The 18,253-nt window shown below is 38.9% G+C and overlaps 1 protein-coding gene across 1 annotated transcript in view; it reads left to right on the forward strand.

Moving 5' to 3' along the window:
- The window catches only part of SLC10A7 (solute carrier family 10, member 7), a 179,476-nt gene that overhangs the window by 123,691 nt on the left and 37,532 nt on the right, over positions 1 to 18,253 (forward strand). The window contains exon 9 of the mRNA XM_009328858.1: positions 6,421 to 6,456. Coding sequence (XP_009327133.1) covers positions 6,421 to 6,456 — 36 coding nt within the window. The remainder of the gene's footprint in view (positions 1 to 6,420; positions 6,457 to 18,253) is intronic.

The raw sequence follows: 18,253 nt of genomic DNA on the forward strand, positions 1-18,253 counted from the left end.
TATTTTATTTTGAAGTCCTACAGTTGTATAAGCCTTCTCAGAACCAGCAATGTCATTGGAGTAGGTGACAGAAAGGGGATGTATGGTAGGAGACTTTTAAAGGCCTGTGTTTTGCATCTGAAATGATTTTGAAAATAATTAAATTGGAAGACAAAAGGCAAACGATTATTTGGCATCAGGAGCTCCTATGATGTCCACGGGGGAACAACACAGGGATGTTGAATTTGCATCATGGGGCAATGACTGAAATTACAAGCACACCAGAAAGTGCAGTTCTAACTTAATCTCTGAGGTTGCAAGAGATAAAACCAAACATTTATGTCATTTACATGGGCATGAAGTTTGAAAGGGGGGAAAACGTATGTTTTGGTGTGGAAATCTAGTTCAACGTCTCATTCAACAAAAATTTGTCATCTCCAGTGTTGTCTTTAAGTAGGAACAAATGAACAGTATAGTTTGTATAGGCATGCTTACACGAATATTAAAAACTGTTTAAAAGACCCAGAAAAAGGTTGTCTCAAATAGGCTCCTGCAGCCACTTGATCCACATAGTAATGCACTGAAATGTTTTCCAAATAATTTCAGTTAAAACATCATCATGTTTTAAATTTCAGTTAACATCATCACGTTAAAATGGTTTAGTACTCAAAAACTGACACATGCAAAATTCACAGTTGCCTATGCAGCCCTGTTATCCGGCCCTCTTCTGTTATGACCCCTCTTCATTCAGCGCATACTGACAGTTTCACAAGAGTTTGCCTAATCTCAACATGACTTTTAGGGTTTTTTGCTTTTCTGGTTTGTAATCAAGTGAGTGTATTTCGTGCAGGGTTTTTTCTCTTGTTCTGTGGTGTCTGTCAAGAGGTTCTGCATAGTTCCAAAGAAGGTCAGTGGGGACAGGTGGAAGAAGGGAGGAGGCAACTCATTTCTGAGGAGTTTGGCTGGTTATTCAGGTATGTGAAAGCCCTGTTTCAGCAGTAGGAGTCATTCTTTATATGATGTCTAAAATTAAGATTACTGCAAAGCAGTTCAGCATGGGACTATACTTTAAATCAGTTTATTCAAGAGGATGCATAATGTGGTATGTGGTTGCTAATAAGCAACGTTTTACACAGGTGTCATGTCATGATGTGGAATTGTGGAGCTGTGACCAGTCTGAGGGGTGAGGGTAGGGGGAAGTCTTGTACTCCTTCATTTGAATAGACTGAGAGTTGGCTTTGAGTGCTGTCATGGTCTTTACAATCTCTGTCATGTTCTTGAAAACACTGAACAATAAGCTTTTTGACCTTTAAGAGGTCACTTTTTTTCCTTTGTGATGGTACTAGATTTTTTGAGAGCATCTGTTTATCTGTATTCTGCCAGAACTTTGGTACTAACTGTCTATTGCTCACAAACATACCTAATTCAGACCTAGAAGTACTTTTCTAGAGGCAGGGTTCTCTTTTTGAAATGTAAAACATTATAAAGTTGTCTGCAAATTTGTCAAAAACAAAATAAAGAAAAAAAAATATTTTTTAAAAACACACTTCCAAGCACAAAAGCAAGGGAAAAAAAAGACATAAGAAGAAATAGAAATAAGAAATGTTTCAAGGTAAAGTCTATCTCTCATGTTGTAATCAGAAAAACTGCACAGATCTGGGGGGAGGGAGGGGCGGGGACAGGCTGTGTTTTTTTGGTTGCTCTTTCTTTTCCAAAAAAGTGCCAGCGACTCTTGAAATAAAACCATGTGAGAAATACTGCTGTACACAGATGAAGATTGAGTTTCAGTTCTTATTCATGCTTGTCTTCTGATGAAATTATTGAGAGTTCATAGCCATTTTTCTCGCACCTTACCCCATCAGTAGTAATGGAAATGCTGCCCAGTTAACTTTTTGCTAACCTTTATTCAGTTTATAACGTAATGCTGCTTATACTTCTGCTCCTTTTGTGTCCTGCTCTGATGAAGCATTGAAGAACATCTGTAGCTTTAAGCACAAGTAGGTAAATGATTTCAGAAAATACATGTTTGTATGTGTATTCAGAACCTTGATTACAAAAAACTTTTTTTTTTCTTTCTAGCCCTACTTAAGACAAATCAGATGCAATTTTGGTTAAGGTTTTTTTCACTAGTAATTTCCACATGCGTGTCATACTGATGACCTGTAAGAATGAAGAAAAATTGCATGGGAAATTTGTGGGTAAAGGAAACGAAGGAAAGTTCACATGTATTTCATGCCTCATTACAATAATCCTTACTTGTCTTCTACCATGTGTCCCTCTGGATCTGTGCCCACCTTCTTCTTACTATTTGCATAATCTCTTCCTTAATGATCTACCATCATAGTTTCAAATCCATTATGTTACTTCCTTTTGCTGTCTGATTTGGCAGCCAATTTACATGTATTGATTCTACATATTCTTTTGGAGAATAAACACTTTTTAGTATCTGCTCTACAGCAGTGCTGTACTGGATGAAACCTATAGAAAACCTCTTAACATCTTTATCTATACAAGGCAAATAACAATTAAATGGATCTCCAGTTACATCCTTGCTGTTAAAGTGTATGTTTATGCACATGCTTGCACACACAAACCTGCCTTTAAACTCTCTTAATTAAGACATGTTTCACGATCTTTACTGTAAAAACAAATGTGTTTACAGGTATCTGACTGTTCAGGCTCCTATGTTGTATCAGTGTCTCAGGACAGGCTGAGATTTTTTTTCTTCCCTTTCCACTAAAATCATTGAAATATATTCAGTCAGTCTTTCACATCAGAGGTGTAAAAGTATTTCTTGAAAGTTTTTCTGCTGATAGCAAACGGCAGTCACTTTACAACTTTGACTCCGTTGTGGGCAGCAGTCAGAAAGCTTAACACTCCACCCCAACTTTGAAGATGCTAAAACTGTGTAATGACCTTGCATTCTCAAGGGCAGATGCTCAGCTTCTGCTGGAGGTGCTAATCTACAATCTGTTTATCTCCATACACTGTATTTGACAGCACTTGCCTGGAAAGCAAGGCAAGGAAAAGCATAGTCAAATTTAGTTACTTTTTCCTCTCTGATGGTGTTAGTGTCCAATGGACTCAGAAATGATAGTCTTTATTTTAATTTTTAGCTTCCTTTGTGCTTTTCAGCCTGTCATAGTCTTAGAAAGCAGCCACACTGCCAGTGTCAGAATATGCTCGTCTTTGTGAGTGAGCATAGAGCTAGCGCGTGAGCTGGACCGTGTAGAGTAACTGTTTTCTTCCACCTTTTCTGTATTCTGAGTGAATCAGATTTTGGTTTTACCTTCAAAACCTAAATCATCGTCTGTATTTTCTATCGGTAGGCTTTAGACTCGATGTGCTCTATATATTATTCTTTAGTGGGTATGAATTGAGATGCATCACATAATGCTTATGAGCATATTGAGGAGCACGTTTCTTATGGAGAGGTAATGTGTTGAAGCAAGGCAGTGTGTGCAGGGAAAGGTAATATCTTTTGTTAGACAGATGTACTTTAGTCATGTAAACCCTTCTTCAAATCTGGAACAGAAACCTGAAGAGAAGGGCTTTTGCACATAAAAGCACATCAGTGTTTTCAGGTAACATACATATGGGCTTTATGTGCCCAAAGTTTGTTCTTTACCAACTCCTTCAGTCGGTCTAGTAACAGAGGTTCCCTCCCCTGACAAATCTTGCCTTGCTTGCACCCATAAACCATCACAGTCACCGCAGCACTACTGACTGAACCCCCCCCTTGATTTTAATGTAATCCTGTGGTTTTTCAAACCGGTGCTCCTTATCAAAACAAAACATTAACATCAAATTACTCTGATTCAGCAACAGCATCTATTTTTTAATATGAACTTGTCTGTTCTGTCAGGTAGTTGTTCAGCTTTCCAGGGAGTTGTGTATGTGTTGCAAATGGGAAAATTCAACCTTGTAAATCCTTTCTGTGGTGAGGCAACAGGAAACTTGCTTCTGATTATGAAGATCACCAGGTTTAATAGCAAAATTTTGTAAAGAATTGCTAGAATTGACCTTTTGAATGCTGGATTTGTAACAAGCTCAGTCAGGAATCTATTTATGATGTATACCAGGATTCTCTTGCTCTCCGCTTACAGAATTATGAAGAAGTGTTGCTGTCACAGAGGTAATGTTTCCTTTTGTGACATTACATGCTTTGAATTAGCAGTGGCTATTGCCCATTGTGTTAATATCACCGAGCTTCTAAAGCAAATATATACCAAGTCACAGGTCCCATCCTAAAAGAGGAAGGACACCATCTTTATTTATCAACAAGATAAAGGGAAAGGTTGTTTTAGTTTGGTTTTTTACCTTTGCATTTTTTTGTAATGTATAAAAGCACTATGAAATGTACTGAGGCATGAAGCGCGTAAGAAATGACTAATGGTGCTGAATTAATGAGTTCTTCAGACTTAGAGAAGAGCTGGCTGTACTCACCAGCTGGCAGTGTGCTCTCTTCTCCCTACACTCAATGCTTATTTGGAGTATGGGATGCTTTTGACGTATCGCCTCCTGCCCCATCCATGCTCCTCTTCGCTCATGTGAAGGTCTGAAGGTGGAACCCTGCTGCAGTGGTGTTCTGCCATCCCAAAATTACAGGATGCTTAGGGAATACTCAGGCACTTGGTAGTATTTGACCTAGTATAGTTGTCAATGGGGAAGGGGGAAGAAGGGGAAAGTCTGGCTCACGTATTCTTAGTAGTAGTTCATAAAAGCTGGAGTTTGGTCATTCTGATGAAGTGACTGTGTTGCATCTACATATACAGATCTTATTGTCAGTTCTCCATTCTAAGCATCGTAGATGCTACTGTACGCAAGTGTCAGTTCAGCTCTTAGTGCCTCCTCCCTTCCTCAACTTTTGTTTCTTCCTCTACAGCCGATATACTTGAACACCTATATTTCTTCATAACTGTTATCTGCCTTTTCGTCTAGGCCTCCCTGTAAACAGTGAGTGACTCCCTGAAGCAATCCTTATTGCTTCTACTTCTTCTCTTTCTAGTCTTTTATGATCTATCATCTCAGCTGTGACATTTGCAAAAAGATAAATGATTATGGATAGCTAGGCTGTGGGGCAGTCAGATATGGCACATATTATTTATTTCAAAATATGTTTTTAAGTTCTGCAGAGCCTTCAAGTTGCACAGCCTAACTGTTACCTTCTTGATCCTTTTTGTCTGCTATTGTTTGTGGCATTTACTTGTTGCATTTTGTTTTAAGAGCACAATAGGAACTCTCTGCCTAATGGGGTGTCTGGATCTGAGACTTTTTGTGGACCGAGAAAGCAAATACAAAACTAGTCATATAAGGTTTTTCTTTATATTAGCTTCCAAAAGATTGAAGTAAAACCCTGTTACTCAAGGTTAAATGAAAAGCAGGGGACAACTGCTTTTTTGTTCGATTGTTTTTCACTTGGAGCTAAAAACAGAAAATAAGCGTCCTTTTAGATGGATGTGAGCAAGTTTTGGACTTTTGTCCTTTAAACAATAAAGTTTGTGAATAGCTGTAAGACTAGTTATTCTTGAGACATAGCTGTATGAAGAATAATCTTGGCTTAGAGAAGTTCTGAGCAAGCTTTGCGAATTAGCATGCATTAAATATGGAATCATTTTATTGAGCGATAATAAAATATTGAAGTCAGATGGAAGGATGATGGGGAATTGCTATTTGCAGCTATGAAAGTGATGTATGTCATGTTAACTCCCAACCCAAACAACTCATTTTAAGATTTGCTCTCATGAAACTTAAAATCCTGTAATTTGTCCAATCATGAGCTTTAAACCTGTTCCTTGTCAGTGAAGACAACAAATCTTTTTGCTTGTGTCTGCCTGGGGGATGTGGAAAGCTGAGATGGTCCTGTGTGATTAAATTAGATGAAAGACTTGCCTTCTACCAGTGAGACGCGAAGTCTAATCAAGTGAAATGAGTTTTGAGATCTCAGCTCATTTCCTTGGGAAATATCAGTTTACATTACACAGTCACAACACCTAATTCATCACAGTTGATGTGGCTTTTGCTCGGAAGAGGACCTGGGACTGAGTAGCATGGGACTTGATCACAAGTCTCCCCTCTAAGGAGGAGCAGCTTAGTGGAGTTAAGATACAGCACAGTGAGGGGAGAGCTTTAATATGTTTTTAAAAATAATTGTTCTATTCTGTATATCAGATCTTTTAGAATAGAGGGGCTTAGGTGCAAAATGGGGAAAGCTAGCGGTAAAAAAAGTTACTCAGTAGAGAGTATAGTTTATAAAATGATCAATGTACAGATGTTAAAGAATGTACACAGTGAAGAGCAAAGTTGAACTTCTTGTCACTTAATTTCTATGATATTGCATGATGTTTGTGTATTTCCATGCACTGAAGTACAAGGAAGTAAAGAGTATTCTGCTTCCCTGACTAACAGATATCTTTTTTTTCTTTTTTTTATTTCTTCCAGGGCATTGTTATAACTCCACTTCTGCTTCTGCTTTTTGTAAGTATCTTGATCTTAAGATGTCTTTTTACTGGGTAATCTTGCACCTATTAGACAGTATGTTTAAGATGTAAATTTGGGTGATTTAACAACACTTAAATAATGAGGAAGATTTTTCTGGTCAATGTTTGCAATAAGCTGCCTCCCAGAAAGGCCATCAAAGTGTGTCGCAATGAATGCAAACACTACCTGCGCTTCATTCTAAGAGGACCAAAACCCGTTGTTTTTGCAGAATCACAAAACCATACACTATTAGTCAGGCTGGGTAAAATACAAACACTTGCCAAGAAAGATGATCACTCAGGGGATCTCTTGGAGAGCTTTCACATGCAGGAGCTGGACAAGATTTGTAATGATCCAAAATGGATGACAGGCCAATCGGGAAAGCACTGTTCAGATAAACAGAGCCTCTCTCTTGGGCAACTAAGCCCATGGGTATTTTTGTGGTAGAGGTTAGTGAGATAGCAGCAGCAAGACAAATTACTGGAGCCCCTGTGTACCACTAAATGTGGTGCTGCTTCATTCCTGTTAGTTAAAGATTTCATTTTCAATCGTTATGTCTTCAGTCAGGGCATTGGTTCCTTACAGTTTGTGGTAGAAGGAAAGGGAGAAGACCGAGTTTTATCTTCATGTTTTATAAAGGTATGGATGTTAGTCAGCGTACAATGAAGAGGCTTTAACGGGTGGGTAATGGTGCTTTAGTAAGTCCCTTGTCGGCTAGGAAGTCTTTATGTTTGTGGAGGATTTGCTGGCACAAATGGTATGGTATGGTATAGTGCAAGTTACTGAGGACTGTGGCTTTGTGAAGAGCAGGGAAATAGGCTGAAGCATTTCAAGGATTTCAGGAGAGATATATGTTGTCTTTTATATTTATCTTACTAATTGCATCGTATGTAAGCCAGCACCCTGGAAAGGGGGGTAAGTGTGAAGTTAGTCTGAAACAATTTGTAAGTGGCATGCAAGTGGCATGCTGTTTATAGTAGGGATGCTTAAGCAGCATATGTACTGTATACAAATATAGCAGTGTATACTAAACTGGGATAAATAGTACTGTGAGAGTAACTAACATTATCAACTACTGCTTCGGTAAAGCTGTGTGGGAAGATTTTTATTTTACGGTATTTTTATTTTACTATAACAAATTGTAATTCATCTGATGTAGCTATGTTTACACAAGAACTGCTTTGACCATATCATATATATCAATACACACCAGCAAAGCTTTCTTGATATATCTGGGACCATAGACTTACTGTAGGTTGAAAAGATAACTGTTCTAAGAAAAAATTGGTGTTTTGTTATTCTTGCACTGAATACCTTGATTCCAGATGGTCTGCCTCACTCTTTTCCTGTCGTCTTCCCTTTTGTATGGAATATGTTCCACAGACATTCATCCAGAGACCTGTACCTTTATTTCTAAGTGACTGAAACTTCAGCTCTTTTTTACTTTTGCTCACTGGCAACTTTGACCCTGCTATACCTCACTGAGTTTTGATGTTCTACATAGCCAAAAGGGCTATTTTCTGTAGAAATTGAAATGTTAAGGAATGATCTGCATACCTTTTCAAGCAAGATAAAGATCTTCCCTTTGGTGACTTTATGGATAGATATTCTGTCCCATAAATTGCAGTTTACTACCTCTTTTGAGAAGTAACAGTGAAAAACTTTGTATGTGCAAGAACAGGAAGGCAAAGCGTATGCCTCTGCTCTTCCTACCAGCCCTGGAGACACTTGTATGAGAGGTGTGTAAAATGCACATTAATTATTCTGCAGTTTGTAACATGACTCGGAGCTGTTCTTCTTGAGGAAAATACACACATGAATTATTTTTTCATCAGAGTGATAAACAAACTAGTCTGGGTATGGGGGCAGTTACAAAAGCTGCATATTCTTGTTACAAAGCCCAAAACTTGAGGACTTCTGAAGGAGTTTTAAATATTTATATACCCCAAGAGATCTTTGCTGAGGACTTGACACATGAAGTGCAGCCGTTCTGGTCAGCCCAGCAGCACATCTTGCCAAGATGAGGTCTACCTTCTCTGAAGGTTCGGTTTATCCAGTGGCAGGTATTTAGTATAGTGAACTAAACATGCACACCCTGATGCACTGTTCCTGTACCCTGGCAGACTGTGGCTTGGACTGCTGAAACCTTTTTTTCTTGTGAACTTCTCTAATTTTCCTTTGGGTTTCCTTGATACATCTGGCCTGCTCAACATGTAGTGGATTCAAGCACGTAGTTCACACGCTTCTGTTCACTTGTTTACAACCTGCTGCTTCATCATTTCATGTGGTACTGTGTAGTTACTTTGGAGTGAGAAACACTGACTAGTAATTTCCTGGTTATCTTTTCTGGACCATTCATTAGTTTAGTCATGCAACTTAGCCTTAACGGTTAGTTAAGAAAGGGTGGAGTTTTCAAGTTTCAAGATAAAACTCTAATTTACCTCCACAGTAGCTGAGCTGAGCTTCTGAATACCATTCAGGGACCTTTGAAATCAATGCCTTCAGTGAATTTTAATTCCTGAATTTGGTACTCACGAGCATTAACTCTTCCACAGAGTCATACTACGATAGTCTGAATGCTGTAATGTAGTAGCGATCCTATTTGTTAGTCCCCCTGTATACAGTGTATAAAATACCCTTAGTGCTGCCAGAAATAACAGCAGTATTATTAACAACATAGTTAAATTTTGCCCTATGTGCACCAGAGAATATAATGTTCTGAACTGCCTTTTCTGTTCATAATTGCCTAGTAATGTAAATATAAATTGTCTAAACAACATTGATAAAGACATGTTGAAGATTATAATAAATAACACATTTAATGCAAATAATTTATCATCTTGAATGGTGTTGAACATAAGATTGTCAGTTACACTTCTGAAAAGTGTATTTCTACTATGAAACTTCTGGTGTAAAGCTTATTCAAAGAAAGCGTTCTGAGAGGTTCTGATTGGTTTAATGAAACCTTAAATACTGTGCACATAGTTACCGGACTGTGTCCTTGTGAGGATGCTTAGCTAGACTTTAAAGAATAGCTGCCTTCACCACGGATACCTCTGATTAACATTTTACCTAATAAGAAACTATTAATCTGGCTTCCAGATGCGTTAATCTGCAATATCATCATCCTCATGTTAACCCTTATTATTAACAGTTAATATGTTATATTCCCAGCAAAGATGTTATAAATGGGCAATGTCCCATAAACTACATATAATTGATTAGAGTTCATATATGTGGTGAGCAGGAGTGTTGAAACAAAGTGCTGTAAGATACATCAGTTTCAAGTTAACATGGGGTTATGCTGTTCACATTTCTTTGCAACATTCTGCAATGTTTCGTTGATGATGATTAGGAGGCTGTGTACCAAAGCATTCAGAGAAGGATGCTGTCTGTCTTCCTCTTGTCAGGTCATATACTTAGCTGAAGACAGAGGTAACAGATTGATAGTGAAATTTTTTAAAGCAGAGAAGTAAGTTTTATTTTCTCAAAGGCATTTGGGGAAAAAAACCCCCCACCAACTAGAAATTGAAGTGTAGACTAAATTTTGCTTTTGCAAATAACTGTATTGCTATCAATAAATAATGACTACTAATAGGTTAAGTAATGCCTGAGGAAATTAGTCACTTGGGTATGACTGTCCATCTTTACTTATCATATGACTTGTTCTCTAAGTTCAGTTTAGTTATTTCCTTTAATAATTGTAATAACATTTTATGATTTGTAATAACAGTTTATGATTTGGATTCTTAGGTGTGCTGTGTTTGGGCACATTTACATTACTAAAAGACAGTTAAAAAGGTGTCATCATACTGTGAAGGTAATAGTGCTGTGATCTCTTTAATAACCTTGAGATGCCAGCACCTTTTTATGATGTCTCGTTTGAAAGATAGAACTTCAGGAGCACTGCAGTCTGCAACAGTTGTAGCTGTATCAACTCACTCATATGTCCTTAGATTGTAACTTTAGTCATAAAAACCAGGAATATGTATGAATGCAGTTTTATTTTCATTGAGGGATTTCGTATGCCTTTGTATTGTACAGGATGGAGGCCAGCCTGATGCCTCAGCAAGGTCATGTCTCTTGGATTTGCCCTGGAAGCAGAGTGAGCATAGATATTGTACTACCATGTAAGAGGACGATGCAGAGTGACCTTTCTCGTGTGAACGTAGCTCTGTTCCTTTCCAGGCGCATTGGGATAGAGTTGCCTTCTCTGTCCTTAAAGTCGATTGAGCACGTGGACTGGCAATTTTACCAAGCCACACAGGCTTATGATTTTGTTCATTGTATTTGATATCAAAATACAAGAAGTCAGTCATCTGCACACCTGTTGGAGCCAAATGTGATGCTGTGGTTTTTATGGCACAGTATCCCAGCTTTGCCAGCTTCTTGGTATTACCCTTACTGTTGAGACTCAACGCCTGACGGATGTGGTCTCTTCAGTTGTTGGAAGCACAGCCAGTTAGCTATCAAAGTAACAAAAGTCAAGGTGTGTGAATCTGTGTATTTTTATTGAAAGCCATCAACAAAACGTTAGAGATAAGTGTTTCACATTTTAATGTACTTTACATTCTTCAGAAGCATGCCTGCAAACCAGTTAACATGGAATGTTAAAGAGCCAGAGCAAAACTCGTGTGTATTTCTAAAAACACATTTGGCAAAAACCTCCATGTAACTGTCACGCATTGCTCCCATGTTTGCTGTTTTACCAAAGATTACCATGACATTTGTGTCAAAGTGGAATCTTCCCAAGGCTTTATCAGCTTGCTCCTTTTCTTGATTTATTCAGTGATGTGTTCTTTTCTGGTACCCTCTCAAATTTCTGAATTATATAGTAGGCATTTTTATGGTGGCATTGTAGTGGTGATGCCGTAAGTACTAGAAAGTAGCGCTGCTGAAAGAATTCAGGAGTAGACAAGTGAAGGAAATTCTGTGCAAGTATCGCAGAGAAAACTGAAATAAAATGACTGGTGAATAAGGATGTGAATGAAACTAGAAGCTGATTGAAATACTGAAGTTAAAAGCTTTCCCCTAGATTCACAATCCTGAAATTAAAATGTTGTTTTAAAAGTTGTTGATACTTAACAAATTTTTGCCAAGTCTTCTTCAATCTCATGTATTTCAGATAAATCTTTTTATTAAAAGGAACTGTCATTACATATTTTTTTTTAAACAGGATTTCTACACACTATGTCTTGGTTTTCCTCTCAAGCACTTGGTAAATGAGAGTTGATACCAGTCAAATGAATCGTTAAATATGCAAATATTTCAGTAGCTGGAAAGCCTTGGAAGTTGGTAAGGAAGTTGCAGCTAATGGATTTCACTAGTATGTGACAAAAGGCTGATTACAGGGTTGGGGGTGGGTGGCAAGGGAGGGAAGGGGAAGCAGCATAGTGCATTAGTTATTAACAGATCAACTCATTCATGTGGAAGATTTAAAGTGTATGATTATTTCTACCTGGTTATTTACCTCACTGTTTCCTTTCTCTGTAATCATTGGGAAGACAAAATTCTCTGATCTGATCCAAACCCTTTACAATTAACAAGAACTTTTTAATGACTGCTGTGAAATATTTGCTTCATCATTTTATTCCTTTTTCAAATTCACCTTTTATGGCTTTGTTGTATAAATTGCATACAAATAACACTCAGAGAATAACAGAAGCCTTCCCTCTTCCTGACACACACACACACACACACAATATTGTAAATTTGTCGAAGTAGAAAACTCTAAAATATGTAACGTTTCTGTGGAGGACTTTCTTTTCTACTTGGTTTTGCTCTTGAAGTTTTCATCTATACAATGCTAGGGGAGCCTTTTAAGTACACATCCTGCTTCTACACAGCAGAAGGTAACCACACATCTTAATAGGATCATAGAACCAGGATACCAGGAGGATCCTGTCCTGACTCGCCCAGTCCACCTCCCTTCCATGCTGTGCAATTCACCTCAAAACTGAACAACTTAAAAGTAAGGATTTTTGCTCTCCCTCCACCCTTGCAATACTAGAAACTTGTGTCTCTGATGAGCAGAAACCTAACTTCCAGTCAGTAGTTGTGACAGGTGTTTTACCCAGTTGTCTTTGTTGCCAATGTTACCATACACCTGAATAGCACTTCCCTGAAATTTATCACCCTGGCTCGGGCATACTGTGCAATCCTATCCTCTTTCCCAGTCTTCAGTCAGCTAGGCTAAAAAAGCCATAACTAACATAAATACAAAAAATAAAACAAGTCCCTTGTTCTGAGGTGTTTTGTACACCTGTTCCAGTTTTAATTCCTTCTTCAGCCCAGGTAATAAGAATTGTGCACAGTTGTGCAGTGTTCTTCACAAGGGCTTATCCAGGCCTTGTGCAATGTTGCAGGTATCCCCTACCTCGATTGATTTATTTCTTCTGGTATGTCACAGCTGCCTTTTTCATGGGTACATAATAGTCATGGTTCTTAATTATCCTGTATTTACTAATATCTTTCCAGTTAGTCACCCTCTTGTTTGCAGTAGAATTTCTGGGTGCTAGTCCTTAAGTCTCAGCTCTCCAAGGGTATTAATCATCTAACTCCTATTTAGGTGCCTTTGGGTTGTACGCCTGATCTCATTTCTTTACATTAGCCCTCAAGATCATTCTACCATAGTAAAGTGGAAGAGTAGGTCTGATATATTTCAGATTAAGAATACCTATGGTTATTTTTACAGCTCTATAAAAGGCTTTAAAATCAGCAGGTGTGTTTGGATTGGCTTGGTATTTGATGTGTCATAGGGGAGCCCAGAACAGGATTAGGCATCTGTGATCACTTTAACAAGGGAACCCCAAAATACACAGTCTCCTTGCCCAAGCCGGGGGGGGGGAGTTGACAGATTGTCAGCTTTTCTTTTTCCACACTTCTGATTATGAAACTTTGATTTTTTTTTCTTTTTTTTTTTTTTTTGGAAAACTGGAGGGTATATGTAGACAGCTAGGTTTTTTTACGTTTGTGCCAAATCAATTCCCATGGCCACAGATGCATACAGAATATGCAAGAATTTGCAAAATATACCGTAAGACTAGAACATCTCTTTTCTTTAGCAGAACTAGAGACTTATGTCTGCCTTTAATTTTTAAGACTAACAATGAAAGATCTATTTATTAAAATACATGACTGCCAAACCATTGAAGGTGATCGCTGTGGTACCTTTAGCCCCTTTCTCTGAGGCAAGAGACAACTTGCAGTTTTTGATAGGCAGAATTAAAAGCTTTATTTTAAAACTGAAATACATTCTATAGATGCTCCATTCTCAGTGATACGCCTCCCCTTCCAGTCCTTCTCCTGCTGTTAGCACCCATTAGAGGTGGACAATTTCAGTACCAATGACTCTTGGTCAATCTCTGGGTGCTGGAATCTTTTACACAGCTTCTCTGCCTTACCAAGATACCTAAACACTCTGCATGTGAACGCCTTTAAAGCAGTGGAGTAGGAAGAACATCACCGTGACCTGCCAGCTCTGTTTAGACTACTGTGAAATGTTATGCAAGAATGACAGTTTCATCTCTTTCAACCTCCTGCCTGAAATCTAGAGCCAGGCACTGTGGAACTCATAGGCGCCCGTCGGCGCCCTTCCCATGGAGTAGCACGGACTCCTCCTACTTCCCAGAGCCTCAGCATCATTACAGTTAGTGCCCATTGCAGTGTATTCACTGCAGAGCATTTCCATTTGCCAAGTACCTGGGTTCACGAGGGCGATGTGCATACTTTTCTGCTGTAACATAGCATACCCCAATGACTGGGTCAGGATAAGGATTCTGGAAAGAGTCCAAAGCAGGGGAGGGTTTAGTTCAGCTGGTCACACTTGTTCATTGTCCTTTGTTACTGAACTGGATCCCATCCACATCTTTTCCAAAAGTGCATCACCTTCCATGTCCTTTCTGTAACAGGGCTGTCATCTGCAACAGGACATGAAGGGATTAGCGCATGGGGTGGTCCAGACAGGCCTCTAAGGCAGCTGAGTCTGGGCTGGATGAGAGTAACCAGAAGCAGTGGCATACAGCATTGAACACAAAATTTAAAAAGATGGATATCAGAGTAGCCTGACCTGAAGGTGGAAAAGAAAAGCTTAAATTTAACATCGCACATAAGAGAGCAGCCAGCGACACCCCCCCTCAGTTCTGCCCTGTTCTCACCTGTGCCTTGCTTCTTCATCTGTGCTCAACAAATGGCGAGGCTGAAGCTGGCTGATGGTGTATGAAGAGCACAAAGACACAACCTGAGGAAACATGTTAATTGCAGGAGAACCGTGGAAGAGTAAGGCCCCAAAGGACAGCTGCCTCCAAGGTGGACTCAATATGTGCAATACATGTGGCACTGGATTGTATTTTGGTGTGACTGGTAGGAGGTGGGTTTCTTTGGAGTCAGTGGCAGTTGTAGACGTGGGAACACCCACGGTGATACCTGCCTGGTCGGCCAGAAGGATAAGAATGGAGCATCTGGCTTGTGGAGGCAGTCTAGGCCAGGAAGTGGAATTGCCTTGGTTTTATGCAAGGAAGGGTTTTTTTGTTTGGTTGGTTTTTGCTCTTTGTTTGTACCACAACCAGTTAAATATAGCCTATCAATTAAGGATAAGCCAATGTTTCTACCACAAACTCATAAAGAAACCCACTAAATAATTTGTCAGGAGTTTTTTAAAACAGGCAGTCTCTTGAGAAGAAAGGCCTAGGATGAAATTAGCAAGAATGCTGCAGGTCAGGTTTGAAGTACTGCATGGTGACAGAATTGTTTGGTAAGATTTGCCTGGAATTCTCTTTCATTACAGCCATATCCAGCAAACACTTGCAGAAGGTGCAGTTCCTGCTCATCTGAGTTGTCCTTCTGAAATCACTCAGATTATTTAAGTGAAAAGTGCCTTTCCCTAAGCAAGACTTTTCAGGGTCTTTTTTTGAATAATGAGTCTATTCAAGCAGGGCTGGCTTATCAATAAACCTTTAACTGAAATGCTGCTATCCAGAATAGCACAAAACGATCACTTTACAATATCAAATTTCTGTTTAAAAAATGTTCTAAAATAAGCATAGACAATACAGTAGCATGAAAATTTGTGATAGCTTTTTCATTAAATGATGCATTTTTATCTTCCATAAGAGATCCCAATCAGGTTATTTTTTACAGCTATAAATCACCAGTTTGATTCTATGATGTTTTTATACCAGTTCTTACAGTACTTCTTCTGTTTGTTTGCCTGTGAAGAAAGGTTCATTTTTAGGCATGGAGATTATTATAACAAGGAGGGCAGCCAAATACGATCAGACATTTTAGAGTAATGCTAATTTTGGTGCAATGCAGATCATCTAGGTGGTTTTTAAAAAAAATTCATTGTATGACAGCAAATGGAGCACAGAACTTAGCTTGATCCAACTAAAACCTAAGCAAAATCATATTTATTCATTCAGACAGAATATTTGCATTTGTAAATGTGTAGGAAGGTTTGATTAACATTATATCAAGCTTTTTGTTTCCTCTGTTCCTCAGTTCTCACTTCTCTTTCTCAAAATGGATGTGACAAATATGTCCGAGTTCAAAGGAAGTCTGGAACCCAGGCAACGTCTGAGAGTCTGTGGGACACTTACGTTTGTGACCCTGATGAGTTTGCGTACTACCAATGTTGAGGGAGTCCTGGTCAAATTATGCATCCATTAGCTGTGGGTCCTTTAGCATTTGTGATTCCTCATGGTCAGCCACTGTATGTCCAGAGTCTGGGTTAAAAAGTCTTTTACTTTTGTGTGATTGAGAAGTTCCTGCCTTCTCTTTTCTTCAGCCTTTGTCTTATCTTCTGTGTCTTTCTCTGGGAATAGATTTAAGATTAAGATAATTCAAGAGTTTATAGACGTTGTCTAACAGATAGATTCTGATACAAACCAGTCCACTGAAGTTATTGTCATAATATTCAGAAGGGAAAAAAAGTTCAGACATCTGTCTGAAGAAGTAATGTCAGTACCATAGGTGGGACAGGGAAGTCTAATACCATAGCAGTGCATGAAGGCGAGGGCAGAGCCTAGCAAACACACTGCTCCGAACCTCTGTGCCCAGGTGTGGTATAGCAGAGTGTTAGGACCTCATAAGGACCCAAGAAAAAAGCTAGCTCCACGCTATTCTGTAGAAAGTAATGAAGGTGCTGGAGACTGGCAGAAGAATATGATTCTCAACTATACAACTGAAACAGGATCAAAAATAGTGTGGTCACAGGATCATGCAGGAGAGGAGTCATATTAGAAGCAGAAAAACTTGACTTTTTCTACAAGAAGGAGAGGGTTTTTTTCCCTAAAACCCAGATGTAGTTGAAGAACTCACTTCCTCTGGGGAAAAAGGAGGGTTAACGAATCATTTATTTATTCATTTTGACGTTTTGGACTGATATGTGGATTTCTGTTTCGTTTAAAATGTAGTCAGGGTGAGATAGTTACCTGAAATATCTGCCTTTTGGTGGTCCAGATGACAGTGAGATCAGTCTGAATGGGTGGGGTGAAGTTGGCAAGGTGGAGTACCATGCCCTGATATCCTGATATAGAAGATTGTTTCTTTGAATAAAATAATTTTACTTTTCCTAGGTAAATTGGTTTAGCATCCCAGTACAGTACCTGTAATTCAGTTTCTAATTATGTAAAAAAACCAAACCAACTAACCAAAAAAAAAAAAACCAAAAGCCCACACCCAAAACAAAAATATCATTATATATACCAAGTGCTTGAGAATCCACAACAGCTTGAAGACACTACATTTGAAGTAATATTTTAAAAAGCTGACAAGACTACTGCTGTTTCAATGGCTGCCTTTTTCAGCAGTGTGTTATATTGTTGAACAGTTTTTCATTCCTGACTTAGAAACTGATTATGCATCCACTGAGCATAAAACTTTAAAGTAGTGAGAGAAGTCCAATCAATGTTTTTACAAAAACACACAAGAGCCACTGCCAAAGCATCATAGTTTTGTGAATCCATGCAGAGTGTCCTGGCATGCAGACTCCTTGGTTAGATTCGCTCCTCTGTGACCCAGGCAGATTTTAAAGTTTAAAAATCTTCACTTTCACTTGAAAAAGCTTCCTTGAATACACAGTAAGTAATGCTTTTAGCTCCTCAGCACGTAGCAAAAAATAAGTCCAAATACAGTTTGAAAACGTATGAACCTTTTAAAATTTCAGAAGCTCCTTACAAGAATTAAAACAACAAGGAGATCATGAGTGGTATGACGGAGTTTTCTGCTCCACTTTCTGCAAGGAATCTTGCAGAGAGCCCTGTGTCCCTTGGGAATGGAGTAGCTGCACTGCCTGACTTCAGGTACTCATGTGGGTGATCTGAACCTTTCCCTGCAAGCCCTTACTTCTCCCTCTTGCCTCCATGGGAAATTTAGGCTCCTTAATCTTGGTGCTCTCACCTGCACCCTACTTGCAGACCAAAAGTCTCAGTGATGACATCGTCTTTAGGTCCCCTCCCACTGTCTTCTGTGCACATTGTTAAAATTGGAGGTGATGGGGATGAGATGCTGTAATTTATTAAATAGCCAAACTGAGTCTTACCTAATGTTGCCAGTTAAGGTAACACATAGGAAACAGCCATATCGTGTATGTTCTGCCCAAGGCTCTCTACCTAGAGTGTATTTAGAAAGGGATGTATGAAAGCAAGTGCTGGGGTATGTTTAAAAAAGGAGTCTGGTCCCACTCTCTTAAACTCTAAGCTGGCCAAGCAACGCTCAAAGTCCCGTGATTTCCTAGTGTCAGAAGTTAATTCCATTTCGTGCTGTTTCCCAGTTCTGATGCTATCTGCATGCACCA

The sequence above is a fragment of the Pygoscelis adeliae genome, unplaced genomic scaffold, assembly GCF_000699105.1.
Source record: "Pygoscelis adeliae isolate BGI_AS28 unplaced genomic scaffold, ASM69910v1 Scaffold66, whole genome shotgun sequence".
NCBI lineage: Eukaryota > Metazoa > Chordata > Aves > Sphenisciformes > Spheniscidae > Pygoscelis > Pygoscelis adeliae.